The sequence below is a fragment of the Achroia grisella genome, unplaced genomic scaffold, assembly GCF_030625045.1.
Source record: "Achroia grisella isolate CSIRO2021 unplaced genomic scaffold, CSIRO_AGI_Agris_v1 utg784, whole genome shotgun sequence".
In the NCBI taxonomy this organism is placed as follows: domain Eukaryota; kingdom Metazoa; phylum Arthropoda; class Insecta; order Lepidoptera; family Pyralidae; genus Achroia; species Achroia grisella.
This window is the reverse complement of record NW_026713024.1, coordinates 751,530-764,270: the sequence shown is the minus strand read 5'-3', so window position 1 is coordinate 764,270 and position 12,741 is coordinate 751,530. Positions and strand designations below refer to the sequence as shown.

The window sequence follows — 12,741 nt, the reverse complement described above, 5'->3', positions numbered from 1 at the left end:
TAATGATTCTTATTTTAAAAAAATTTTCTACAATATCGATGTGAACCCTAACACATACAATTATTACAGATTATATTGTACTCCGCACTAAGTTAACCTGTATCGCGGGACTCCACGAAAAATTTCCAGATATTATTAACTATTCGAGATCAGTAGTAGATTTGACATATGAAAAGAATCTGCAATAGACCCACACGAATAAAGTTATTTCAATTTGATTTATTTGATCTATGTAATATTCTACATTACATGAAGGGAGAAAGGTATATGTAGTAATCTACAGGAATATTATAAATTCTGAACAAATTAGCTCTACGCCGTTGATAAAACCACCCATGGTTGACTGGTTGATGCCACCATGCCGCATGGTGTTAAGTCTGCCATATATACTTTAACTTTATGTGCATTAAAATTTTAATAAATAAAGAAATTAAAAATATCACCAAAAGAGAATAAATATGGCTTAAGAATTAAATAGAAAGATAGATTCATTCGTATAGCAACTTCAGTAGCAGAAGGATGAGCAAGAATCTTCTTGCCTGTTGCTCATTTGAGCAAATGTAAATATAATAGTTCAAAATTACATTTTTAACATTAATTTTGGTTTGAAAAGTGCTTTCGAAGAGTCCGAAGATGTTCTTTTCACTGGACATTAAATTATTATAAATAAATAAAATAGAAATTATAGTTATGAGTAATCTCTGAAATGGCTGGACCGATTTCGACGAGACTTTTAATGGCGGGTAGCTGATGTAATAAATAGTAACTTAGGCTACTTTTATTTTAGAAAAAATGTAGTTAAATTCCACGCGTGTCCAGTCTTTAATAAACATTATACTGTCATTAAATATAAAGTAAGATCTAAGTATTTGTAGAATTTTACTATTATAGTAAGTGGTCGTACATGTCATAATAGACAATCTATTAATAAACCCGGAATTAACATTGTGAAGTAACACAGTTCCGGGTCTTTAATAACTAAAATAAGTCATAATAAACCTTACGACAATTTGTGTTTTCCTGGCAATTCTCCGCAACTACTAACCTCGCCGGGGCGAAATAGGCAACATTCAAAGTCTTAAAGTAATTAAAACAACTGGTTTTCTTAATACGGCTTTTGAATTCACATTTGCTGGCTGACATTGCTTGTCATCGTCGCTTAATTCAATTACTCTGCGTCTGACGGGACGATTACGCGTTAATTAACAAGATAAAGTCAGAATTCTGGCTGCCTAATTGGTATTTTATATTCGTACTTGTTATTTTATGTTCCATTGGTGTAATTAAATTCTTTAAACGGGAATATTAATCTCGTGAAAACAATTATAGGTACCCAAAAATCATTTAGCTAACGATAGCTATTAAAGAGTCTGTTGAACAAAGAGCGCAAGAAGCTTAAATTAATAATAGAATTAATAAAAGAAATTCCGATATTCTAAAACTGAACTGCGGAGAGGTGGCCTCGGTACAGTTTTGTGGTTCCGAGGAGCCTACAAAGATACCAGGCAGCTTCTACGCTTCTGCAAGCGTTCTGACTTGTTCCAAGGCTCTTCAAGCATAATAGCACAAATAGGGTAAAAGTGCGAAAAAAGGTATACAGTTTTTACTACCTAGCTAAACAGCTGATTTTAAAAGCTCAGCATAACAATGTAATCCATCTCTGACAGTCTGTTTGAAAGGCATTTTAATTAATTATAATCAAAAAACACACTCTTGAAACACCAGAAGTGGCACATGACACTTCTGGTGTTTCAAGACTCTTAGGAAACCATACTTTTTGTTAGGTTCTAGCCCTAGAGAAAACTTCGTCTTGATTGATTAATAATTCGCAAAAACTATTACGTCTACAAAGCTAAAATCTTAAATATAGATCTTAGATTTTTGTTTTCCACTTTCACACATGCAATGCCGTAGGCAAGAGCTGGTATCGATATAAATATATATATGGATCTCACCTTGGAATTCCGTCTGGACGTGCTTCTGACTATCTTGGATCTGCTTTTCCTGTCTCATTCGCTCACATTCATTGCACATTGAGCATAAAACTTCCAATATTTCTGCGGGGTCCGTCCTCTCGTTGCAACTTTGACAGGCAGTATTACAGTCTATTTTAAACGTTGTTGACGGTATAAACGATTGCAAATGCAGAAATATAAGGAATATGCTATACATTACGTCTTTTATTTAAAATAAATTATTTAATAAACAAAGAGCTTATGTTATCATGATCCATTTCTTCGACGAATATTACGAATTGCTGGTTGTTTCGAAAATCACATCTTGTTTATCTTCTCAGTTGATATTATACTCAGAATACTGTCTGATTTAGTCATTAGGTCAATATAATTTTTTGCGGCACTTATCCTCCCCAAAATATTGTTCCTCTGGAGTTTGACGTCAGATGTAGCTATAAAGTTGTTATCAGCCGTTGTGACGTCTTCCACTTCGGTAATATTAATCTCGAGATAATTTATTGATATAACCTTTTTATAAAATGCGACCTTATTCCGTTATATGCCTTTTAGTTAAACATTTTATTAGTCACGAAATTTCTTGGAGCTTCTTTTGGAATGCTCGCGTATTACAATGTTCCATTAAAATAATTTCTTACGCAATACACTAGCTGTAACTATTGGATGGAGTCGAATTGTATTGCCTTTATACAGTACATAAAACATTTTATTATTCTTTGTTATGATTGGAGTGCTATTACGTTATTAAATTTAATCAGAAGCTGGTTGTGGGGATTTTAGACGTATAGTGTATATTTTTATGTATTTATTAAGGTCCTAGTTGTGCCTATACCATATTTGTGTCCCTTAATCATAAAGCGTTCAATATCTAATTTGTTATAACAATTTGTATAAACATGTTTCTTCTTATTCCTTTATACTGCAACAATAATTTTAATACGAAAAACATTATCAAGATATACGAATTGTCAAAAAGGTTTTATTACTCAATTATAGCCTTTAAAGGTCAAGATCGCTGGAAGGCATTGGATGCATGATGATGGAGGAGGCCTATGTCCAGCAGTGGACGTCTTCCGGGCTGCGATGATGATGATGATGAGTCTTTAAAACTACGGGTTTAGACTACTTGCTTTATATTATAAGCTAATGATATAAGAGAAAGATTAGATTTTTATATAATAATATCAACAGTAGTAGAAGATGAGTCTGCGTTTCCGAGTGTTTGTTCAAAAGTGCTTATATTAACTTTATTTGAATAAAGGTTATTTCTAAAATTGTTTTTGAATTTGATATTGTTACATTAAATTTCAGTAGTACATTTGTGACTCCGATCACTGCTAAATTATTGTGTGAGACATATTAATATAAAGAAGAAGAAATAGTTAGAATAGATCAATCATTTATTCAAAATAAACTTAAATTTAATCTCTTTAAAGTCTTGTCACAAGAAGAACGAGCTAGGAACTTGCGTGTTGCTCGTTGAATTGTTGTAAATACAAACCAGTGCTAGTTCATTAGACTCAAAATAATGAAAAGGTAAAGTTAACCACTTAATCCCATCAAAACATAAATGTGAAATGATAGCCAAGTTCAATATTATGATGTATGCCTTGATTGTTGACTTCAACGACAAAAGAAGTGAGATCTAAATGGGTGCCAAGTTCAATGGTCTGTCCTGAAATGTATTTATAACAATATAAAATGTCATTTCTTCTTATAACTCAGGATAATATATTATAGCCTAAGGTCTGACTTGGCTAGTTCTCATATACCAAGTATTACTTTGGATGGCTAGTTACTACTAATAATAAAATAGGAACCGACAAGTGACAGGTTTAGAACTTGCGAAGACTATAGTATAATTCGTATATAAAAACTAGCTAAGTCAGATCTTAGGCTACAATTTTACATTTTAAATACATTTTTTCCTTTGCATTCACCTAATTACCTATCTGCATGCCAAATTTGAACTTCCTAGGTCATCTGGAACTGGGTTATAATTTTGATCTATAGTTGAGTCAGTGATAAAAATGTCGATTTTTGGACGTTATTATCTAAATAACCGTTTCAGATATGTTTATAAAATTTAGAACACATATTTATCAATATATGAACCAAATTTGACAGGTTTATGTGAAAGAGTTTTTGAGTTATGAGGGGGTCAAAAGTGACTCCAAATGGTTCGTGTAACGGAAACACACAATGGTGCTCGCCAGTTCTTTTACTTGAACTTGGCTTTGACACGCTCCCGCGTGTCTAGATATTAGGTACATATTAGTTCACGTAGAAACAGTGAGCCATAAAAGTAACCACACACCGTCGCCGGACCGAACAATGGCGTTAGTCAACATGTACTAGGGTTGCCATCATTACATAGTTTAAAACAAAGTCGCTGTCACTGTCTGTCCGTCCCTATGTATGCTTAAATCTTTAAAACTACGCAACGGATTTTGAAGATGATTTTTAATAGACAGAGTAATTCTACTCTTGCTCGTTCATCTTGTGATGAGACAATTTTCCGAATGAGCGGTAGATAAAAAAAAATGTTATGACTATTCAAAAGTGCTTAAATGAAGTTTATTTGAATAAAGAAAAGAGAGAAAATTCTTTATTTGGTACATAGCATACTGAAAATAATTTTTAAATTTTAATTTATATTTTATCGGTTTATATTAATTTTACAGTACCAAATAAGTCTCCGCTCAGCATATGTCGTGACGGGGTGCCACGACGCTGGTATTCTGTGGATACCTTCATATATAATAAATATAATAATACACATACATACATAGACCTAGGCGGATAACACAGAGTAAACATTTACGACATACTATCATATATATATAAATAAATATCAAACATAACTACACACTGAAACATAAAATAAACATAAAGTTCTGGTGACACTAGTAGGCTGACACCTTGCATTGCCCTGCATTAGAATAGAATAGAATAGAAAATCATTTATTCAAATAAACTTACATTGAAGCACTTTTGAATAGTCATTACATTTTTTAATCTACCGCTCGTTCGGAAAGCTGTCTCATCACAAGAAGAACGAGCAAGAAACTTGCGTGTTGCTCTTTTAAATAGTTTATTATTACTTTACATTTTTAAGTTTAAGTGTGTGAATACAAACCACCAATTAGCACTAATTCTATTAAATACTCAAATAGAAATAATATTGAATATATAACCAACTGGTTAAACAATTAATAAGAGGAAATCAGTCATAGTGATTAGAGCAGACCAGTCCCTACAAGCAGCACCCGTTATATGACGGATGAGCCAGCCATCACTGCGCTCGACCATATTTTAGGGAGCCCAATGACCCGGCCCACCACGCCGCCACAAGTCTGGACATTTTAGTGAGCATGACTACTCAAAACACTAGACTACGTCAAAGCTACTTACAATTGTTATCTGATAGTTATAGTATTCACATTTTACATAAGAATGCATGCGGCAATCAATACAAAAACCGCTACGCTTTCATATTTCTAAAATCAATCACTTAAATCAAGAAAGCAATGAGAAAATTAAATTATAACGTTGTATGCTAATAAACTAGTTATTTACTTGATATGTTGTCGTCTATGAATTCGTCTATCCTGTAATAGGCTTTCTTACACAAAAATTGTTTAATATAAGATTTGAATTGCCTCTCTGTCAGATTTAGTGCAGATTCTGGCAGTTTATTATAAAATCTTACGCAATTACCATAGAATGAATTACTGACTTTGTGCAGGCGGCATTTAGGTAAAATTAGCTTATTTTTATTGCGTAAGTTTCTATTTGTACAGTCTTTAAGTTTTCTAAAACTGTCTAAATTCTTCCGTGTATACATGATATTCTCATAAATGTATTGTGAAGTAACGGTGAGGATATTTGAATCTTTAAAACACTGACGTAATGACTCTCTTGAACCCATACCATAAATAGAACGTATGGCTCTCTTTTGTAAAATAAATATAGTATTTATATCGGCTGCTTTACCCCACAGTAGTATACCATATGACATAATGCTATGGAAATAACTAAAGTATACAAGTTTAGCCGTCGCCACGTCTGTTAATTGCCTAATTCTTCTAATTGCATATGCAGCTGAACTGAGTCTATTGGCCAATTTTGAAATATGGGGCCCCCATTGTAATTTCGAGTCCACTGTTATACCTAAAAAAACTGTATCATTAACAAAATTTACTATTTCATCATTAAACAATAACTGTGTATTTATTGGTCTTACATTAGGAAGTGTAAATTTTATACACTTTGTTTTGCTGGAATTTAATAATAGGTTATTACATGTAAACCAATTTAATATAGCAGACATAGCACAATTTACATCGTCTAATTGATTAGTTTGACGTCCAATTTTAAACACTAACGAAGTATCATCCGCAAACAGCACTATATCTGCAATTTTCTCTACCATAAAGGGAAGGTCATTTATGTAAATTAAAAAGATTTGGAGTGCAGACACATCACGGCACAGTTTTCTAAGTGAGGAGGAGTATTTTTTTTTAAATAAATAAAATAGATGATTTTCTATTCTATTCTACTTTATTTTTTTCCTGTACAAACCAGTTTAAACGTTTTTTTTTGTTGGCAACCCTGACATGTACGCATATCGATTGTTACCCAGTCGGTGCGCTCCGTATTTATTGACAACCATACCCAGCTGGAGTAATTGCTCGCGGACATTGTGTGTATTTGCCGGTTGTTTTTATATATTTTACATTATTATGTACTAGATGTGCACGCGGTTCCACTCGCGTTAAATTTCAATATAAAATGTAACCTACGTGTTATTCTGATGCATAAGCTATATTACTGTAAAGATTCGTTAAAATATGTTCAATAGTTGCATGAAAGAGTAACAAACTTTCACGTTTATAATATTATATATATAAGACTAGCTGTTCCCGCGACTTCGTCTGCGTGGAATTTAACTTTATTTTTCTAAAATAAAAGTAGCCTAAGTTACTTCTTATTACATCAGCTCCTGCCAATACAAGTCCCGTGAAAATTGGTCCAGCCATTTCAGAGATTAGCCGAACAAACAGACAGACAGAAATTGTATCGGTCCAGCCATTTAGCCAGCGGTTTAGCCAACAAACAGACAGATAAAAATTGTGTTTTTGTTGTATGTACCGTATTATTAGGCTACTTTTATTTTAGAAAAAACTTTTTTTTTTTTAATATTAAGCTAAATTCCACGCGGACGAGGTCGCTAGTTCAGCTAGTACCTAATATAACTAAGTGTTATTTCAAATGACAGAGGTTTGTCGAGCCCTTGGGTCATGTCATTTGTTATATTTAGGGCAGAAAAAGTTGTCAGCGACACTCACTGATATTACGGGTACAAAAAGGGTTTTAGCAATGGAGTAATTTATATGGAACATCTTGCAAATTGGTAAAACATGGTTAAATCTAAATATATATAACTCAAATAGTGATCTATCAACGCACAGCCCAAACCACTGGACGGATCGGGCTGAAATTTTGCATACAGGTAGATGTTAGGACGTAGACATCCGCTAAGAAAGGATTTTGATTCATTCTACCCCCAAGGGGATAAAATAGAGAATGAAAGTTTGTATGAAACTTTGTCAATTTTAAACCGATCGGGCTGAGAGTTTGCATGCATAAAGCTACTATGACGTAGGCATTCCCTAAGAAAGGATATTGATAAATTCCACGCCTAAGGGGATAAATTAACGCGAGCGAAGCCGCGGGCAAAAGCTAGTTTTTAATAAATTTACGAATTGAGTTTCTTCTTTCTTCTTTTTCTTCGCAACTGAAGAAGGATGGTAAGGTAGTGTTAAAAATTACGACTTGTATAAGTGCTCGAAAGTAATTTGAAGAATAGATTATTCCTTTTTTTTAATGGATTAGTATGGAACAGTGTACCTGTCTGCGCTAACGGTATATGCTGGCGGAGCACCAGTGGAAGGTGATACGGTGAATGTGATGCCAGATCAGTTAGTATATGGTGACGAATTCACACAGATTTTATCGTGTTGGTTTCTAAGTGCTTCCCTATGCAAATCGATTTTTCAGTGTACGTTGTAATTGCACATCAGTTGCAGTTGGTTTAGCACATCGCCTTACTTTCCATGGATCCGGGTTCGATTCCTCGCACGGCACAAAAATTTGTATTCATGATTGTTTGTGTCGATCTGGGTGTTTTCTATGTATAATATGTACTTATGTATTTACGAAAAAAAACTATGTATTTGTATCAGTTGTTTAGTACCCATAACATAAACTTTTGCTAGCTAAATTGGGTCTAGATGGCGCTGTGATAATTGTCCTGTGATTATTATTATGTATTCGATAGTCAGATTAATAGGCCTTGGTTTTTGTCAGCTATAAAGATACTAAAGTATTTATATAATTATTTTATAGAGACCAAAAATGGAGTACACGAGGCTTCCATCCTATTAACTTGAGGTTAGGAGTCGTGTCACGTACCGATGTTGGTTACCTGCGCAACGTACATACTTATGCTTAATATCTACTATATATAATTATATTTGTGACTTGCTGTGCCATGCGGTTTTGTCTGCTATCAAAAGCAAAGTCAAAAGATTCAAAGAGTCAGTAATGTCAAAGGACAATCCTTTGACAATACTGGTATCTCTGGTATTCAAAGTAATCACACCGAAATATCCGAAATTCGTGTAGGTCTATTACAGACTCTTATGATATGTCAAATCTACCGTCAGTTCGGAATAATTTCGAGATGAGAAGAACTGACGAGAAACTCAGCTCGTATTATTTTCAAATAAATGTTGTACATGTTTACTATATAGATTCATTCATACTAATCTATACATCTATATATTTATACATATAAATAAAATTGGAGTGTCTGTTTGTAATATTGAAATAACCGTTTTTTACTACATGCATATGAATATAAATATTATATTAAATATAAAATGTTACAAAAATACACTTTTTTTTTAATACAATTAGCTGTGTAATTCAAATATAATTATTAATGTTGTGATCACTAGCATATGCTAGTACATTTTTGGAGATGAATAATAATATATCACACAGCGCCATCTAGTCCCAAGCTGAGCAGAACTTGTGTTATGAGTATAAAACAACTGATAACTGAAATAGAAATAGAAATAGAAATAACCTTTATTCAAATAAACTCATTACAAGCACTTTTGAATAGTCATATTTTGATTCTACCACTCATTCGGAATGCAGATTCATCACAAGAAGAATGAGCAAGAAACTTGTGTGTTGCTCTTTTTAATAGATGTTTTTTTTTTTATATAATTAATTACAGTATAACAAGTAAGAGGCATGCGATAATCAACATAGAAGTCGCTACGCACTCATTAAACGTGCATAACATACAAGAAAACATCCAGACCGATACAAACAATTATACTCAAGAGTACAAATGTTTGCACCGCGCGAGGATACGCACCTGCAACCATCGGGAGTAAAGCGGTGTGCTTAACCACTAAACCACCGAGGCCTCAAAGACTCAGCATTGTTTAGATAACTGGCAGAGCATTCCTCCTAGTACACCATCTATATTTGATTTTCATTAAAATACGCTCAGGCGTTTTGTCGTGAAGGTAACAGAAAGACAGTTTCGTATTTATAGAATAGAATAGAATAGAATAACATTTATTACATCACACATAACAACACAACAATAACGACGCTGACAGCAGCATATAAATTATTATATAAGATAAACGTAAATAAAAAACAATTCATTAAACTAGAGATGAAATCATTATATACAAAAAAAAAAATAAATAAATAAATAATAATAGTAAAGTAAAATGCATTTCCTATACACCATATGGGTGTAAGAGGCCTGTTGAGGGCGCCACTATATCTAGTATGTATTAATTATAAATGTAGTATCTGTACAATTAAATAGTACTCTTAGTATAAAAATAATGTAGCAAATAAGTTATATATCTCACAATGATTATCTGTAGAATGCAAATGTTGTTTACGTAATTTAGTTCCGAAATGAATACTAGATGGCGCTGTTAGATTTCTGAAACTCGATATTATTTCGTTTTCATCGATTGATATACACGATTGTAAAATTTTATTATTCAGTATTTCGTAACACCATTTTTTGATATCATTATACTCTTTCCTCGTATGTGGTGTTTCATTTCGAGGTTTTTGGGCTGTCTGAATATCGCGGCGCGGACGTCTTCAAGGCCCATCTCAGCGTTATGTCATGACAAAAGCCACGACGCTGATTTTCAGTGGAACCCCGAATAAGTGGTTCACGGACAAATGTGCATATAATATAATTAATTTAATACAATATCATATATAATAGACTACATACATAGTTTAAAGTGTATGTGTAATTAAGTAGAATATACTGTGTGGATAAGTATGTATGTGTCCATAAATATGTATGTATGGTTCAGGCATACGTCGAGGACACAAGAGACTAACGAGGACATGCAGCGTCGCCTCTCATTTGTAATTTTTTGGATACAAGTAACTTGTGTACTATATTTATTAGAAGGTGATTAGTCTAAACTGAATTACAGAACGTTCGGGCACTTGTTTGCATTTATAATTTAAGGGTCAAACTATACGCTGGTAACATTCTTATTAAATTATTGATTGTTTGGGATTATAGCTTTTGCCTGCGGCTTCGCTCGCGTTAATTTATCCCCTTAGGGGTGGAATATATCAAAATCCTTTCTTTGGAGAAAAAAAAAAAGTTCCAATCCTTAATTTCAGTTCAATCAGTCGAAAATCTAAGAAGTTTGATACAAACTTTCATCCTCTATTTTATCGCATTAGGGGTGGAATTTATCAAAATCCTTTCTAAGTCATAGTAGCAAGCAAAGTCTCAGTCCGATCGGTCTAAAATTGAAAAGTGTCATACAAACTTTCATCCCCTATTTACTTTGGGGGTAGAATTAATCAAAATATTTTCTTAGCGGATGCCTACGTCATAACATTCACCTGCATGCCAAATTTTAGCCCGACCGTCCAGTGGTTTGGGCTGTGCGTTGATAGATAGATAGATAGATAGATAGAGTTATATATATTTAGATCTTGCTCTTCTTCTCGAACATTCCGTCATTAGTAAAATCCGTGTACAACATTCTAAATATCTTATTTATTACAATTAAAACAAATTAAACATTGCAATATTCCTCCAGCAAACATGTTTAAAATTTTTAAATAGTATATACTTCTTTCCCCTTTTGCCAAGAGTTTATTGTTGTCTATTATGCCAGTAACAAAAAGGAAAAGCGACGTGTTCCATGCATCCAGCAATTTTATATTTTTTTAGTTTTTGTTTAAATATTCACAAAAGCGCTTACATATAAAGGGTAGACAAATTATTACTTTGAAATTGAAGAGCAATGTCACTCACTTTCTACTGGACAGCCATTACTTACATTTGCATCCATTCATACATTTATACGCATTTTTATATTATTCCCTACTAATATTATAAATGCGAAAGTAACTCTGTCTGTCTCGCTTTCACGCCCAAACTACTGAACCGATTTAAATGAAATTTGGTACACATATAGTCTAGAACCTGAGAAAGGACAGGCTACTTTTTAATCCGAATAATCCTTTCATCTTCCTTTCAACCCCTTACAAGGGTTGTAAGGGGTTGAAACGGGAGATGAAAGGTTATATGGAAGTATCGACAATTTACGCGGATGAAGTCGCAGGCATCTCTAGTATTTTATAAGTTAAATTTTTTTTTCCAGACGTTTCTTTTTTGGCAAATAGCTGATGTAAGGAGTAACGAAAAATAAAGTTAAATTCCACACGGCTGAACAGCTAATTTTATATATATTTCACTTATTATTCAATTTATCAAGAATCTACTATAAGATAAATATGCAATTGTTTATAATTATCTTATTTGTTTGTTGCAGGCATAAAATGTCCGGTGTGCAGCAAGTTCGTGTTGCCGGACGACATAGAGTGTCACCTGGTCATGTGCCTCACCAGGCCTCGCCTCTCATACAACGGTACGTCTCAGACATACACGTCTTTTTAGTCAGAACACATTATTTTTTTCTTTACAACAACGAAGCCGAAGTTAGAACTCCTACAAGTGCCCTCAGACTGAAGGCGGGAGATGGCCTTCAGCCGCTCCGTAAGTCCTTCCGCGGGTTTAGTAATAGCTACAGCTAACAGCATTAGAATAGCTCGATAAAAAATATGACTTAGTTTATTAGAACCTAAGTGATCTGGACAGTGCGGTTTCAGAGCTTCCTCCGTACACTTAAATTGTGGAAACTTCCTGCCGAATATTTCTCATGAGACAGCATGGGGTTTTTCAAGGGTATATTAAGGTTTCACTTTCGGTGTTTTAGCGTCCATATGCTACGGTAACCTTACCATCGTATGGGCCGTATGCTTGTTTGCCACCATCGTAGTATAAAAAAAAATTATTGCTTAATTGCTCGAATTGTACCCGCAAGGATGTAGTGTTGTGCTTAACCACCAGACCACCAAGGCCCTCAGGCTATAACTCTACAATTGTCAAATGACAGCTAACAATGTTGCCAGTCTGCCTACATACCTAAATGTATGTAAATAACTTAATGGTCACGATGAGTCTATGGTGATTATGAGAAATCGATACAAACTATTACAATAACTAGTTAACAGTATTTGTATCGTACCATACCACATGTGACCTTCACTTCTATAACTCTAGCTGTGTACCGCGGCGTCATTTGTTGGCACACACGTCGTTGGTTGGTTTTTT

General features: G+C 33.7%; 1 protein-coding gene across 4 annotated transcripts in view; it reads left to right on the top strand.

Annotated features, from left to right (window-relative positions):
• Positions 1-12,741, top strand: part of LOC131851558 (E3 ubiquitin-protein ligase znrf2) — a 169,158-nt gene that overhangs the window by 151,447 nt on the left and 4,970 nt on the right. For all 4 annotated transcript variants that reach the window (XM_059202069.1, XM_059202070.1, XM_059202071.1 and 1 more), the window contains one exon: positions 11,900-11,995. In XM_059202069.1, coding sequence (XP_059058052.1) covers positions 11,900-11,995 — 96 coding nt within the window. The remainder of the gene's footprint in view (positions 1-11,899; positions 11,996-12,741) is intronic.